Source organism: Nicotiana tabacum, chromosome 8, assembly GCF_000715075.1.
Source record: "Nicotiana tabacum cultivar K326 chromosome 8, ASM71507v2, whole genome shotgun sequence".
In the NCBI taxonomy this organism is placed as follows: domain Eukaryota; kingdom Viridiplantae; phylum Streptophyta; class Magnoliopsida; order Solanales; family Solanaceae; genus Nicotiana; species Nicotiana tabacum.
Window position 1 is genome coordinate 62,404,634 of NC_134087.1, and position 17,313 is coordinate 62,421,946.

Sequence of the window (17,313 nt, forward strand, 5' to 3'; positions counted from 1 at the left end):
CTGCATCTGCATAACCAACAAGGTCTGCACTATCTTTGTTAGCATAAAACAAACCCATATCAAGAGTTCCCTTTAAATATCGCAATATATGCTTAATCTCGTTCCAATGTCACCGTGTAGGAGAAGAACTATATCTTGCTAGTAAATTAACAGAAAATGCTATGTCAGGCCTTGTAGCATTAGCAAGATACATTAGTGCACCAATTGCACTGAGATAGGGTATTTCGGGACCAAGGAGTTCCTCGTCCTCTTCGGGAGGTCGGAACAAATCCTTATTCACTTCAAGTGATCGAACAACCATTGGTGTACTCAATGGGTGCGCTTTGTCCATGTAAAAGCATTTTAAGACCCTTTCTGTATAGGCAGATTGATGGATAAAGATCCCGTCTGCTAAATGTTCAATTTGCAGACCAAGACAAAGTTTTGTCTTTCCAAGATCTTTCATCTCAAATTCTTTCTTAAGATATTCAATTGCCTTTTGAAGCTCTTCTGGAGTTCCAACAAGATTTATGTCATCAACATAAATAGCAAGTATAACAAATTCTGATGTCATTTTCTTTATAAAAATACATGGACAAATAACATCATTTATGTAACCTTCTTTCAGCAAATATTCACTAAGGCGATTATACCACATGCGCCCAGATTTCTTTAAACCGTACAAAGATCTTTGTAATCTGATTGAATACATTTCCTGAGATTTTGCTTCAGGCATTTTAAATCCTTCAGGAATTTTCATATAAATTTCATTATCAAGTGAACCGTATAGATAAGCTGTAACTACATCCATTAGATGTATTTCAAGCTTTTCATGTAGTGCTAAACTGATGAGATATCGAAATGTTATGGCATCCATAACAGGTGAATATGTTTCATCAAAATCGACTCCAGGTCGTTGTGAGAATCCTTGTGCAACAAGGCGAGCTTTGTATCTTTCAACTTCATTTTTATCATTCCTTTTTCGCACAAAAACCCATTTATGACCAACTGGTTTTATACCAGCAGGTGTTTGGACTACTGGTCCAAAGACCTCTCTTTTAGCAAGTGACTTCAATTTCGATTGAATTGCCTCTTGCCATTTTGGCTAATCAGATCTTTGTCGACATTCTTCGACAGATCGAGGTTCAAGATCCTCACTATCTTTCATAATATTAAGTGCAACATTATATGCAAAAATATTATCCACCACTATTTCAAATCGATTTAAATTAATCTCATCACCGTTCGAACTTATTAAAAGTTCCTCACTCTCATGAGCTTCGGGTTCATTGATTTCTTCAGGAATCTCAGAACTAATCAAATTTTGGGTCTCTTCAGGAGATCCCTTCATAGTATCGCTTTGATCATTTGTCAATTTTCTTTTTTTTGAGGATTTCGATCCTTAGAACCCAAAGGCCTACCACGCTTCAGGCGTGCTTTAGGTTCACTAGCTCTCATGTTAGTAGATGGTCCTACTGGGACATCAATTCGGATAGGCAAATGCGTCTGGCATTTGATTTGCTATATTCTGTAAATGGATGATCTTCTGGACCTCCTGATTACATATAGGGGTATGGGGATCAAAGTTAGATAATGATGAAACTTTCCACACAATTTCTCTTTTGATTTCCTTTTTCTCTCCCCCTAATTGTGGGAAATTTATTTCATCAAACCAACAATCTGCAAATCGAGCAGTAAATAAATCTCCTATCAATGGTTCAAGATAGCGAATAATAGAGGGTGATTCAAACCCAACATATATTCCTATCCTTCTCTGTGGTCCCATCTTACTACGTTGTGGTGGTGCTACTGGAACATATACAGCACATCCGAAAATTCGTAGATGGGAAATATTTGGTTCATGACCAAAAACTAATTGTGACGGAGAATATTTATTATAATGTGTCGGTCTGAGACGGATAAGTGATGCTGCATGCAAGATAGCATGGCCCCAAACAGTAGTGGGCAATTTTGTTTTCATAAGTAGTGGTCTTGCTATCAATTGCAAGCGTTTAATAAATGACTCTGCAAGGCCATTTTGAGTATGAACATAAGCTACAGGATGTTCAACTTTTATCCCAACGGATAGACAATAATCATCAAAAGCTTGAAATGAGAATTCTCCAGCATTATCAAGGCGAATAGCCTTTATAGGATAATCTGGGAATTGTGCTCTTAATCGAATTATTTGGGTTAATAGCTTTGCAAACGCCAGGTTGCGAGATGATAGTAGACACACATGAGACCATCTTGAAGATGCATCTATTAGGACCATAAAATATCTAAACAACCCACTTGGTGGGTGAATAGGTCCACATATATCCCCATGTATACGCTCTAAAAAGGCAGGGGATTCAATATCAACCTTCATTGGTGATGGTCTAGTGATCATTTTTCCTTGATAACAAGCATCACAAGAAAATTCTTCATTTGTAAGAATCTTCAGGTTCTTTAATGGATGCCCACTTGAATTTTCAGTAATTCGTCTCATCATTATTGATCCGGGATGGCCCAAACGGCCATGCCAAAGCACAAAAGTATTTGAATCCGTAAACTTCTGGTTTATGATAGAGTGTGCTTCAATTGTACTAATTTTTGAATAGTATAAGCCAGAAGATAAAGTTGGTAACTTTTCTACAATGCATTTCTGGCCAGAAATATTCTTTGTAATACAAAGATATTCCCTGTTCATTTCATCTATTGTCTCTACATGATACCCATTTCGGCGGATATCTATAAAACTCAACAAGTTTCTTCGGGACTTGGAGGAGAACAATGCATTGTCTATAATAAGTTTTGTTCCCTTAGACAGAAATATTATGGCTCTTCCGGAGCCTTCAATCAAACTTATATTACCAGAAATTGTTGAAACATTTGCTTTTTCCTTATGCAAATAAGAAAAGTATTTCTGATCATTGAATATGGCATGAGTTGTTCCACTATCAATAACACAAATATCTTCATGATTTGTAGTTGATCCAAACATAATTTGAGGGTTATCCATATTCTTCAAAATAACATAAATAAAATATATTATAGTAAACATCATTATCAAAGCATAACTTTTATTTATGTACAACAATTACATAACCATACTATTTATTACAAACAACAAAAATTAAAATATTTACATTTCTACAGATTCACTACCGATTACATGACTTATTTCTCCTTCTGGGAGTGCAAAGTAATCATCTACATCCAAATGCATGAAGTCTAAATTATCTTCAGAAATAAAATTTGCTTCAGCATTTTTCTCTGTCTTCTTCAGGGAGGCTTGATAAAGCTCAACCAGGTGCTTTGGCGTACGACAAGTACGTGACTAGTGCCATTTTCCTCCACATCTATAGCATGCATTTTCTACATTTGGCGCTTGCACCGCTTCATGCTTTTGTTCCTTCCTTTTTCCACTGCTGGTGGTGAGGAGGCTTCTTTGGTGCATTATTATTACCATTATTGGGGTTTCTTCCCCGACCACGGCCATGACCACGACTGGGGCCACGACCTCTTCCACGTTTAGCTTGGTGGAAGTTCGTCTCATTCACTTCAGGGAATGGACAAGAACCAATAGGTCGGCTTTCATGATTTTTCATTAATAGCCCATTATGTTGCTCTGCTATAAGAAGATGTGAGATAAGTTCAGAATACTTTTTAAATCCCATCTCTCGATATTGCTGCTGCAGGAGCATATTCGAGGCATGAAAAGTGGTGAAAGTTTTCTCCAACATATCATGATCAGTAATATTATCACCACATAATTTTAATTGGGAAATAATTCTGAACATAGCAGAATTATACTCACTGATAGATTTAAAATCTTGTAGCCTTAGATGAGTCCAATCATAACGTGCCTGTGGAAGAACGACCATCTTCAGGTGGTCATATCTATCTTTCAAATTATTCCACAGTATGACTGGATCTTTAATAGTGAGATATTCCATTTTCAGGCCCTCATCAAGGTGATGGCGTAGGAATATCATTGCTTTGGCACGGTCTTGGTTTGATGCCTGATTTTTATCCTTGATGGTGTCTGCCAGACCCATCGCATCAAGATGAATTTCAGCATCAAGCACCCAAGACATGTAGCTTTTGCCCGATATATCCAGGGCTACAAATTCAAGTTTAGAAAGATTTGACATTATTTAGGAAAAGAAAGTTCTTACCTCAGATACTTTCAAAATATTTGCTCGAGATGGTAGAGCTTCGTGCTGATAACGTGTTATAAAATAAAGACTATAAAGTAAAGACAAGTATAGAGAGAAACTGATATATTATTCGAATTCAAACTGATGTACATAATGAACTGAAATCTCTTCTATTTATAGAAGAAAGGAAGCTGCTCTGTAAGCTGCTACTACAAGCTGCTGTGTAAGCTGCTACTACAAGCTGCAGTGTAAGCTACTATAAGCTGCTGTGTAAGCTGCTACTATAAGCTGCTGTGTAAGCTGCTGCTGTGTAAGCTGTTGCTGTACCAGATATGGATAATCTTCTATTGAGAGCAATATTTATCCATAACGGAGTACTGAATGGATAAGCTTATTATATCCGGTATGGATAATCTTCTATCGGGGGTAATGTTTATCCATAACTGGGTACTGAAAAGATAAGCTTATTATACCCGGTATGGATAAACTTCTACTAGGGGTAATGTTTCTCCATAACCGGGTACCGAAGTGATAAGTTTATTTCCAATATAGTACTAAATAGATAAATATATTTACGGTGGAGTCTCATATGGATAGGCTTCTTCAGGAAGCTTATTTACAACGGAGTACTAAATGAACATCTATAATATAATATATTTATAACAATAACATGATATTTAATGGGTTTAATTTTGGAAGAAGAAAAGAGGAAAGTGTTGGTGGGACCGGCGAATTTTCCAGTAGTGGAAGAAAACTGCATTTACAGATCTGGGTTTCCTCAGTCCTCTTACTCTCACCCCCTCAATTTACGCTCCATAATGTTAGTCTTTATTTTTCTTTTTTAATATTCTTTTTTTGATTTGATTTTCTTGTGATTCTTTGAAATTTTGAGTATTGATTGAGGGTTTCTTATTTTGTTTGCAGATATTTATGTCCGGGCTCCCGAAGAGAACTTAGCGTTTCTTAGAATTAATAATATAAGTTTTTCCAATTAGGAACGGATGGTACTAAGGTATTAGTCTTTTCTTGTTTTCTGCAATTTGGAATTTTCTCTTTTGGCTGCCTTTTGATATTTATTTATTTTGTGTACATTTCAATATTAATGTACATAAAAATTTATGTAAAAATTGTACGGGTGGGCGCCCTTTAATCTGTATTCACTTTTTAATTTTTTTAAACCAATACCCAAAGTTTAGACTACTTTAGGCCTTTTTCTCCACCTTCTTCTTCTTGTGACAATGATTTTATATGGTGTTTGTAGTTTGTGATGTTAGTGATGAGCTGCTGCGGCACTTTATTTTTTACTATTGCTTAGGATTTCTTCTTCTTCTTTTTCCTAATTGCAAACTGGATTCGTTAGATTTATTGTTGTTTTGACTAATTGATGATTGAGGTTTGTTCTTGATGATATTTGGAGGTTATGTTTCAAATTTGACAATATTTTGAGTAGATTTAGGTGTTAAATCGTATAAAATTTGAAGAACAAATTTTTATTTTTGGGCAATTTGCACTTCAGACCCCTTTGGCTTTAAGTGCATAAAAACGTTGGTTGCACTTCAGGTGCATCTGAAGTGCATTATTTCACTTCAAACTTTTTGGCCTTAAGTGCATAAAAACGTTGGTTGAACTTCAAGTGCATCTGAAATGCATTTTTTTCACTTCAGACTTTTTGGCCATAAGTGTATAAAAACGTTGGTTGCACTTCAGGTGCATCTGACGTGCATTTTTTTTTTCATTTCAGACTCTTTGGCCTTAAGTGCATAAAAACGTTGGTTGCACTTCAAGTGCATTTTTTCCACTTCAGACTTTTTGGCTTTAAATGCCTAAAAACATTGGTTGCACTTCAGGTGCATCTGACGTGCATTTTTTCAGGTTCCGACTTTTTGGCCTTAAGTGCATAAAAACGTTGGTTGCACTTCAAGTGCATCTGATGTGCATTTTTTCACTTCAGAATTTTTGGCCTTAAGTGCATAAAAACATTGGTTGCACTTCAAGTGCATTTTTTCCACTTCAGACTTTTTGGCCTTAAGTGCGTAAAAACGTTGGTTGCACTTCAGGTGCATCTGGCGTGCATTTTTTCCATTTCAGACTTTTTGGCGTTAAGTGCATAAAAACGTTGGTTGCGCTTCAAGTGCATCTGACGTGCATTTTTTTCAATTCAGATATTTTTGGCCTTAAGTGCATAAAAACATTGGTTGCACTTCAAGTGCATTTTTTCCACTTCAGATTTTTTGGCCTTAAGTGCATATAAAAAATGTTGGTTGCACTTCAGGTGCATCTAACGTGTATTTTTTTCAATTCAGACTTTTTGGCCTTAAGTGCATAAAAACGTTGGTTGCACTTCAGGTGCATCTGACGTGCATTTTTTTTTCACTTCAAATTTTTTGGCCATAAGTGCATAAAAACGTTGGTTGCACTTCAAGTTCATTTTTTCCACCTCAAACTTTTTGGTTTTAAGTACATAAAAACGTTGGTTGCACTTCTGGTGCATCTGACGTGCATTTTTTTCACTTCAAATTTTTTGGCCTTAAGCGCATAAAAATGTTGGTTGCACTTCAGGTGCATCTGACGTGCGTTTTTTTCACTTCAAATTTTTTGGCCTTAAGTGCATAAAAACGTTGGTTGCACTTCAAGTGCATCTGAAGTGTATTTTTTCACATATGAGTTTTTGGCCTTAAGTGCATGAAACCATTGACACTTCAATACTATTTAGCCTTAAGTACACTGAAGTGCAATTTATTTGGGAGTTACTTTTTTTGGATAGGTAGATTCACTGCTATGATCAGATGGCCTTGTTGTTACTTTTACTTGTTTGTTGCATTCTTTTCACTATTATTGATACGCACACGCCTTTTAACACTAATTACGAACATCTATATACAATCTTTCAAATATAATTATTGTCACTCGTTACCATCCTCCATTGAATTTGGTGTCAAATAAACTTCTATTAGCACTTTTAGCTAAACAAAGTGAGTATTATATTATATTAAATTGGGGCAATCTAAGCAAACTTGCTCCAACGAATGGGGGAAAAAACACAATGTTTGTTTGGTATTGGCCGCTCGGCTATTTGCCTGCTTTTGCGACTTAATATTAAGCATAACACTCAATGCCTCCTAATTTCATCTTAGAATTCATCATATCTTACTTTGCTCTAAGGAAAGAAAAAAAAACCGTTACTGGATATAATTGTTGTCATTAATTAGCGTTTTGTTGTCAAAAGAAACTTTTATTAGCACTTTCAGCTAAACAAAGAGTGAAGATTATATTAATTGTCTAAACAAACTTGTTTCAATGAATGAGGAAAGAAAAACAATGTTTCAATGGGGGGGGGGGGGGGGGTGCAGGCTCGTTGATTATAAATAGAGGAGCTTAAATGCATGATTTTTCATTAGCTCACTTGTGCAGTAAGCAAAACACTCTATTCCTCTAACTGTAATCACAACATCTAGCAAAAAAATGTCCTGGCTACCTGCTTTGTCCATGTCATTTATACAAATTGGATACGCGGGTATGAACCTGCTAACCAAAATGGCTATGAACACAGACATGAACCTCTTCGTGCATATTGTGGCATATAGGCAGACATTCGCCGCACTGATAATGTGCCCTATTGCGTATTTTAGTGAAAGGCATAGTAGACCTGCCATGACGAGGTCAATACTTCTAAAAAATTTCATGTGTTCGATTTTTGGAGGGTCAATTAACCAAATTACGTATATCATTGGCCTACAAAATTGCAACACTACGGTTGCATCTGCTTTGACGAACTTAATGCCAGCATTTACATTTGTTCTTGCTGTCATTACCGGACACGAAAAGGTCCGATTTACAAGAGTAGGGATAGCCAAAATGATGGGAACGGTATTGAGTATAGGAGGTGCGATGATGCTATCGATTTACCATGGTCCAAGACTCCCCATTGGCCAGCCAAAGATTAATTGGAAACTCTTAGAAGGTATTGCGCACCACAGCAGCAGCGGCACCAACTACTTAGGCCCTCTGCTCGTCATTACCAGTGCCCTCTCTTGGTCGATATGGTCCATAATCCAAGCAAGAGTAACCAAGAGTATGCAGCTACCTATTCAAGCACAGCGTTGATGTGCTTCATGGCTAGCTGCATATGTTTGGTCTTTGGGTTCTGCTTTGACCATGACCTATCCGACTGGTCATTGAGCAGTGGCGTGAGACCTATCTCCACCATATATTCAGGAGTTTTCTGCTCAGCTCTATCATATTTCGTGATGAGTTGGTGCATCCAGAGGGAGGGGCCTTTTTTTGTGTCAATTTTCAATCCATTACCGATTATCGTAGTTGCCATACTCAACTGGCTTCTACTTGGTGAAGAGATATTCACGGGAACTATAGTGGGTTCAATGCTGATCGTTTTGGGGTTGTTTATGGTGTTGTGGGGAAACTGGGTGGAGTCAAAGCGAGCAAGGGCAATAATAAACTCGGAGCAAGATATGGCTGCGGAAGATTTGGAGTCCCAGCAAGAAAAATGACACTTAAACTTTATCAGCACTTTTTTTTGTTTCTGCTTCCCCTTGATGCTATTTGGAGTCTCATTTATGTTGTCTAATTAAATGGTGGTTGGTTCCGCGGCAAAATGGTTAAAAGAAAATAATTATCCCTCCATATTATCTATTTAAAAATGGGTTGGATAATAATTTTTTTAGAAACGGGTCAAATATGGATAAAACCATATTATTCACTTTGAAAATGGATAACCAATAGATAATTAATGGGTTCAACTTTTACATCGGTAAAGCTTCAAATTGGGGGTTCGTGAAGTTTGGGAGACTAGCAATTCGCCCAAAAATGATCATATTCAAGAAACCATGAATAATATGGATATCCATATTATCCGCACCCGTTTTTTATCCGTATTAAATATGGGTCGAGTCGGATAATTTATCCGTTTTTGCATTACTCATTTTTCACACGTCCATATCCAATCCGACCCACACCCTAGTTCCCTATTTTGTTTTAAATGCTGTGCACGGATCCCTTTCACCTAGCATCCTGCCTTGCACTTTATAAGCATAGCGAAGTTATTTCATTACATAGTTTCGCTTATTTGCTTTATTAACTTGCTTGTTTATACTTGCTAAAACTACTAGATATGGTTGCCCGTGATGCATGGGGCCAACACCAGGAATGACTTTTCAAGCAGAATCCTATTATGTTGTGTCCAATGCAGATTGCATATGCTATAAAAATTTAATACTAACCAACCATAAGTTAGTTTATGCTGAACTCAAGCAAATCCATGAAATGCAACCTGTTAATTTCGAGCAACCATTTTATGTAGCATTTGTTAATTTCATTTCAGATGACACTGAAAGCACAAGTGTTGTCTCTGCTTTTCTCAATAACTCAAACAAGACGTTGGCAAGGGGAACACAAAGTTTGAGAGGTCAAATGACTTTTAAAAAACATAATTTTAAGACCTTAACTTTTACACCTTGGCACCTTTTGAGCCCTTTCGGGTGAATTCTAACTCATTTGCGATGACAACTTTCTGTGGTTTCAGCGAAATTTTAAAACATATATTAATTTGCAGAATTCTGTAGATTTCTATTCCGGGGCAATTTGCATTTCAGATCTATTTGGCTTTAAATGCATAAAAACGTTGGTTGCACTTTAGGTGCATCTGAAGTGCATTTTTTTCACTTCCAACTTTTTGGCCTTAAGTGCATGAAACCATTGGCTGCACTTCAGACCTATTTAGCCTTAAGTGCACTGAAATGCAAACTTATTTGGGAGTTTCTTTTCTTGGATAGGTAGATTAAATGCGAAGATTAGATTATTTGTTGTTGCTATTGTTTTTTTGTTGCGTCCTTTTTATTATTCTTAAGCCGAATGTCTATCGTAAACAATTTATCTATCTTCATAAGATAGGGGTATTGAAATAAGGAGGAAAATAAAGGTTTCATATATACAATCCTTCACATATATTTATTGTCACTCATTATCATCCTCCATTAAATTTGGTTTCAAATAAACTTATATTAGCACTTTTAGCTAAACAAAGTGAGTATTATATTAAATAAGGCAATCTAAGCAAATTTGCTCCAACGAATGGGGAAAAAACACAATGTTCGTTTGGTATTGGCAGCTCGGCTATTTGCATGCTTTTGCGACTTAATATTAAGCATAACTAAGGGTGGCAAACGGTTCGGGCCCGGGCCTCGTGGGCCGGTTTTATGTGGGCTCGAACTTCGTGGGTCGGGCTGAAATGGTCTCGGGCTTCGTGGACTTTTGGAGGTAATCGGACCGGGACCACGATTTTAATGGTCCCGGGCTAAGTGGCCCGGTCTCGGGCCTAAACGGGCCTAAGTGGGTCTGGCCTATTTTTTAAAAAAAATTATCTAAGGCAATTTCTTGTAAATTATATAGCTTATATATATATATATATATATATATATATATTCCCCGATCAACATATTTAAAAGCTAACTCTTTGCCACAAGTTTTACACTTAGCTTTATTTTTTTCTCTTATTTGAATAAAAAATGGCCAAACAAGAGATGTTTCGGCCCGTTTAGAAGGTTGTCTAGAAAAAGTAGGGGTAGTAACATGGGGGTCAATCGGGGCATCATTTGGATTAGTTGGGTTAACTTCAGCAACAGGACTAGTGGGTGTATCATCATCCGGTTGTGTTTCATCTAAATCTATTTCCTGCTCATCTTCTTCATTAATAGTTGGATTACCATAAAGAGAATTCATATATTCATGATCTAAGTGTTCACCACCTCCAACATTATGCACATATTGACTCTCAGTAAATTGTAATAAAGTATTATCACTATCAAGAATAGGAGCAGGTGGAAGATGGGTATGGGGTTTGGATAGGGGAGCCCGGGGAATTGGAGGATGAATAGATTGGTCACTAGATTCACCACTATTGGATTTTCCCTTATTTTTGCTAAATATTTTTTTTAACGAAAAATTCATCTTAATTAATCAAACAATACAAAAGTAAATAAAACAAAACAAAACTATAATATTAAAACTAAAGAGTTGGAACGAGTTTATCGAATTGACGAACAACTTATTGAAAATTATTTATCATTGAAGACTTGAATACTTCAATTCACCAACTTCACAATTTTTCACAAAAGTTGCAACAATAAAGTAACAAATTTTAGAAGAAAATTAGAGAGAGATTGAGAGATATTGATGATTTTGTGAAGAAAAATGAAAGAATGAGGGGTTATTTATAGTTAAAATTAGGGAATAAGTGTAATTATAAAAAGTTTGGGGTTAAAACAAAGTTTGGGGGTTAAATGGCTATTTTATAAATAGCCAATGACTATTTTGACAGAAATAACGGCTAGATTTTAAATGGGTAACGGTCAGATTTTTTTGTGGCAATTTTTTTTTTTTTTAAAATGTAGTCGTTGGACCCGTTTAAGACCGTTTGGGACCATTTAGGACCGGTTGAACCGGCCCACTTAGGACCCGGGCCCAAACGGTCCCGGTCCTAACGGTCTTCTTATATGAACCGGCCCACTTGGGCCTCAAGCCCCCCTGGTCCAAGGTTTAAACGGGTATGCCCGTTTAGGCCTACTACCCATATGAGCTCGCGGGCCTGGGCTGGGCCCGGGCCTAACCGGTCCACTTGCCACCCTTAAGCATAACACTCCATGCCTCCTAATTTCACCTTAGAACTCATCATGAGCACCTCACTGGAATTCAAATTCAACACACTGAGAATATTTATAATGACCACAACCTATCATGTCTCAAAGAAAAGGAGACTAAACGAAATTTTTGTAACCAAGAGCTAACAGTGAGCACTATTCTTGTTCCTCATTCGGAAGCTTAATCCATTTCATTAAAGATTAGATGTTAAATATTGCACAGAACAAAAGTAGCAGTTTCTTGCTTGGTGCTACTAGTTATAGCTAAGTAATGAAATGTTAGTCATGAAACAGGAGGTCTTTAGAACGTTTGTAAAATGTTGCCCTGTTAATCTCTTTACGGGTAGTGTTTTCAACATGCCAACATTGATGAACAAATTTATGCATTAATATTTTCAAATTCAATACAGAGAAACTTAGTGTCACACGTGTGTCTTAGAAAATCATGTAAAGTCATTATATGATGGATGTTTAATAACGTTATGGTTTAAGACTTGAAGGAAGGTATCTGAAAGGTGTCATTGGCAACTTTGATCATTTAGCAACCTGTAATATGAATCCAATGTACAAGAAAACAGAGGATAAAACTCCATGCACCATAGAGTATTTCTTCACCATAGCTAAAGAAAGCAATGGAGGTAGTCCAAGATAAAAATATTAGAATCAAAGCAAAGAAAGTAGCACTGATTGATGGTACGCGGGGGATTGCATGCAGTTACAACTATTGATAAAGTTAGTGGTCAGAATTATTAACAGTCGAACTTCAATTTTATCCAAATTCACTTCCATTAGAATGGGATGCATAGCCTAAGTCAACTCCAGTATAAATAGATATAGATACTTATCATATGCGAAATCTCACTGTAAGGTCTTACGAATGCATCCTACCTCAGTGAAATCAACTGCAACATGTTTTCCAAATCATTGCTTATTGCCATACGTACCGAGAGTATCACTTCTTGCTTTAGTGCAAGCTATAACTCAAATAAGACTTGTATTTCTGTAGAGCAGCAAGTAATCAATCAAAAAAGCTTGTGACAAAAATCAAACTATGGTGAAACAGAGAATAGGAAAAGAAATACAACATCTCTAACCCGAAGTCACACCAAATAGCCACTGAGTTAAAAACAATGCTCGAACTAATTGAAGCACATGCATGTCAAGTTTGAGCCAACACAAATACAAGTTTTAAATAAAAATGAAAATCTTTACTCAAAAAGTAAAAATAAAAATCTCACTCAGAAAGAGGTACGAACTAAAGAAAGGAACCGAAATATGAGAGAAATTACATTTGTGAAGAAACTGAGCAACAAAAGCTAAATAGATGGAACAATAGCTATTTGTAAAGAAAAGGGAATAATAACAACAGCAGCCATGAATAAAATTGGGAAATCTGAAGAGAAGTTTAGGTCGAAAAGCTAGCTTTTGGCATGAAACATGGTTGGGAAAAGATGCATGTCTCAGACAGTCTAACTTGCAAAGAAAAGGAATACTCGCAAATGCTCTCTATATAAAGAACTACTAGAGGACACAAACCACCTATTTCTACATATATTGCAAAATTACTGCTCCATTGTTCGTATATGCTTTTTAATATTTTGTGCCTAAAATGGACAATCTGCACCGGAACTTAGCTTCTACAAAGATGCACAAGAGGTGAGTAGGGGGCCTACATTCAAGAGACTGGGATATATGCATTTTGGTGAGAGAAATTTTTAGGACAAAAAGGAGTATGTAGCTAGTCTTAAATTTCTTAGCTTACCTTTTGGAGTAACAAGGCAAATATTTGTACATGATACTCAAGATGTTGAGGCCACGATTGACTTTATTAGTTCTTTACAGAGCTTGTAAGATCTTCTTTTGATGTATTCTGTACATGACAGCATACTCTTGGTGCTGCTAAACGTGTAACGGAAAAGATTAAAAAACAAAGAAGAATACTAATAGTCATGATGAGAACAAAATCGTTGCCAACTTTTGGCTGAGGCAGCTAATGGGCTGAAAAATATGTGAAATCCCAAGGTAGATATATATAACAAATAGGGGTGTTCATAAAAACCCGAAAAACCGAACCAAACCAACCAAAAAAATCGATACTTTTTTGTTTAGTTTGGTTTTGGTTTTATTAAGGACAAAGCATATCTATAAGCGAAAAAGCAAGAAGAGACATGGATGGACTTGGACCAGAATGTTACAACTCAATCACCAAAGAAATAATGACAAATGACAATTTATTGGTCTTTTCTCAAAGAGTAAACACTAGAAGTTCTCCACTGCTAGAAAGTTTAGTCCTCCATTTTGATGATGCAACGAAGGCCTTCTCCTTTCAACATTAAATCAAAAGCCTTGTTGATTTCAGCAAATGGGAGTTTATGAGTGATGAACTTGTCCAATTCAAGTTCCTTGTTCATGTATTTTTCGACGACACAAGGAAGATCCGAACGGGGCTTGTAGTTTCCAAAGAATGTTCCCTTGAGAGTCCTTTCATTCAACAAGTTCATAGGGTGTGTCTTGAATACAGCTTCTTTATGAGGTACTCCAACAAGAACAGCCACTCCCCAACCCTGAATATTAATTACACGGCATGTAATTAATGTAGTGATAATTAAGAACATAAGCTAATTAGGTAATTTGTTGACAGAAAACACATACATCATGGACACATTCAAATGCTGAAATCATAGCGTCAATATGGCCTGTACATTCAACACTCCTGTCTACTCCGCCATCAGTCATCTCAGCAATTACCTAACAAAACAATCAAGAAAAAGTTAAATCAACTTTCACTCAACGCTGTTATTTGCAAAATAATCTATTTAGTGAAAGAAATATGTATATGTACCTCTTGAACTGGTTTACTATAATCCTTTGGATTCACAAACTCTGTCACACCAAATTTCTTAGCTGTAGAATATAGGCAAATTAAATGGATGAATGAGTTGAGGCAAGCTATGAGGATGGAATTAAAAGGATAAAGGATCAAGACTGTTGAAGATTCAAGTGAAAAATAGCAAGGCACGTGTAGGTACAACTTAATTACCTAACTCAAATCTGCTAGCATTTAAATCAACTCCAATTATCCTTGAAGCACCAGCAATTCTTGCTCCTTCTGCAGCCTGACCAAATGAGATCAAATCATTGATAAGATCCTTAAAGTAACATATGGAAAGAACAAATCATTGAAAATTAGTACTCACAGCAAGGCCTACAGCCCCCAGTCCAAATATAGCCACACTTGATCCTTTTGTTGGTTTAGCCACATTCAAAGTTGCACCAAGGCCTAGAAAAAGAATCATTTGATCAATCAACAATTGAACTCCTCAAATGAAACTACTATTTGAGATACGGTTGATAATTTCTCCTATACCTGTGGAGATTCCACAACTGAGGACACAGACTTTGTCAAGAGGAGCAAGGGGGTTGATTTTAGCAACACAACCAACATGGACCACAGTGTACTCACTAAAGGTAGAGGTCCCAACAAAATGGTAAATAGGCTTTCCATTTATGGAAAACCTTGATTCTCCATCTTGAATCATTACTCCCCTATCAGTGTTGATCCTTAAGAGGCTGCACATATTGCTTTCTTCCGATTTGCAATGAGCACAATCTTTACATTCCCCTGTAAACACAGGCAAAACATGGCCTCCTGGTGCAACTTCTGTTACTCCCTCTCCAACACTCTCCACAATCCTAAATCCAAAATATTTAAATCAAGAATACAACAGAATTCAGTACCCTTTTGGCTTTAGAAACAATCAGTGATGAGTTTAAATTAATCAATTGAAACAACAAAGTACATACCCTGCTGCTTCATGTCCAAGAATGCGAGGAAAGACTGGATTTTGGCCCTGAATCAGTCGAATGAGTTAAAAGATAGCAATCCACATTGTGATATTTGCTCAAGTTAAGAAATTTTTTCAAGAATGTAACTTGTTTTTTTTTTTACCTTTGCTTCCCAGAAGTAGACATCAGTATGACAGAGAGAAGTGTAAAGGATCTTAAGACGAACTTCCATTTTTTGTGGAGGTGCCACCTCCACTTCCTCCATTACTAATGGCTTCCCTGCCTCCCATGCCACAGCAGCTATAAAATACACGTCCATTAGTTCAAAAACGTACCACCAAAATATTCAGAAAAAGAAAAACATAACCTTTTGATCACTGTGTCATTACTTAACTATTAAGGATAATGTATAAGAAATTAAATGAATGTTTCATACCTTTGCAACGAATGATTTGCCCGACTGTGCTTGACATTTTTCTTCTTCTTGATTTCCTTCACTAATCACTAAAATATGAAAAATTTATGTAGAGAAGAACTTTGGTTGTTTCTGAATACTGAGTTAAATATCTTGAGGTGTGATGTGGCACTGCATTGCTGGGGTATTTATGCCTGAAATTTGAAATCGAAAAGTTAAATACAACAGGCCAAAGTAAAACCATTTCGCTGGGTTTTGGAAACCGGTTTCTGGCTGTTTGTTTTGTGTTACTGTTTGAGTCTTTGTCAAGTAATTAGAAAAAGGTGGTGGTAATATTCCAATAGAAAAATCGATGTGATTTATTAAACTAAATGTTATTTCTTACACGACCATTTTTTAATTTTGGATAGACACGATTTATTTCTCCATTTTGGTCAAACATGAATTCATCTTACAAAAGTCAGATTTAAATAATAATTATGAAAATACAGAAAAACTAATTTTGTTCAAAACAATGGAAAATATATTGAATATCTTATTTATCAAGATTACTCTGCTCAACTTTGAGGAAGCAAAACAAGAATTTGGTAACAGTTCTTAATTTTATTTTCAAAGGGAAAAGCTTAAAAGAACTTGAAAGTATTTTAATTTTGCGAAAAATCTTATAAACTTCGATATAATTGGAGCCAGTTTTTAATTTTGCCTTCCTTTTTTTTTAAATTTAAAGTTATATTCCTATATATAGTTTGAATTTGGAAATTCATAAACTCCTTTTACTTCTTAAATTTTTTGTATTAGCTCTTGAAATCTATGTCCGTTTGATTCTATTTAAGCAGTTGTATTGGGTTGTTTGATGGTTTTCCCCTATCAAATATTCGGTGGTTTTTCTATAATTGGTTTTTGATTATTTCATCAACGATAGTTAAAGTTGGACATAAGTGAGCAACCTAAACCAATTATCTTCATGTAATGTGCTGTCACCCTTAAAAAGGTGATAACTACCCAGATGCTTCGTGCATGTACTAGCAACAATTGAGTACATTTAAATTTGGCATCCAATCATAATCCATCTCTTCTTTAATATTATAGGATATTAATATAATAGTACATACGCATCTCTGCAAAGTAGACTGTTGTTTTTATTGCTCTTTTTTCACATACCGAGTGATAAATTCGGACATTGAAATTTTTTGATAAAATAGTAAAAAATAAAAAAGTTTGAAGAAAATAACCAAAAAGGTGCTTTTTGCTGGGTTAGTATTGTGCTAATCATCGAATGGATAAATCATGATCTTATGTTGTAATATGTTGCCGGCAAATATTTACAATATCAATG

General features: G+C 36.0%; 2 protein-coding genes across 2 annotated transcripts; one reads left to right on the forward strand and one right to left on the reverse strand.

The window, feature by feature from the left end:
- Window positions 1-8,164: 8,164 nt before the first annotated feature.
- On the forward strand, window positions 8,165-8,632 carry LOC107830378 (WAT1-related protein At1g09380-like). The gene has a single exon (XM_016657914.1). The coding sequence runs from the start codon at window positions 8,165-8,167 to the stop codon at window positions 8,630-8,632; it is 468 nt and encodes a 155-aa protein (XP_016513400.1).
- A 5,289-nt stretch (window positions 8,633-13,921) lies between these two features.
- LOC107830380 (alcohol dehydrogenase 1-like) lies at window positions 13,922-16,158 on the reverse strand. The gene is made up of 9 exons (XM_075219310.1): window positions 15,999-16,158; window positions 15,726-15,862; window positions 15,581-15,627; window positions 15,144-15,469; window positions 14,974-15,056; window positions 14,817-14,892; window positions 14,619-14,680; window positions 14,429-14,524; window positions 13,922-14,340 (listed from the first exon to the last, which is right to left on the reverse strand). Exons 1-9 carry the CDS (start codon window positions 16,033-16,035, stop codon window positions 14,062-14,064), a joined length of 1,143 nt encoding a protein of 380 aa, XP_075075411.1. The 5' UTR covers window positions 16,036-16,158; the 3' UTR covers window positions 13,922-14,061.
- Window positions 16,159-17,313: the final 1,155 nt, after the last annotated feature.

What these genes read in the sequence shown, in the direction of transcription:
- LOC107830378 (XM_016657914.1), top strand. Translation starts at nt 8,165, where the DNA reads ATGGTCCATAATCCAAGCAAGAGTAACCAAGAGTATGCAGCTACCTAT.
- LOC107830380 (XM_075219310.1), bottom strand. Translation starts at nt 16,035, where the DNA reads ATGTCAAGCACAGTCGGGCAAATCATTCGTTGCAAAG. An exon ending in TCTACTTCTGGGAAGCAAAG is followed by an intron (nt 15,628 to 15,725) that starts GTAAAAAAAAAA and finishes CGACTGATTCAG; the next exon opens with GGCCAAAATCCAGTCTTTCC. An exon ending in ATAGTAAACCAGTTCAAGAG is followed by an intron (nt 14,525 to 14,618) that starts GTACATATACAT and finishes TTGTTTTGTTAG; the next exon opens with GTAATTGCTGAGATGACTGA.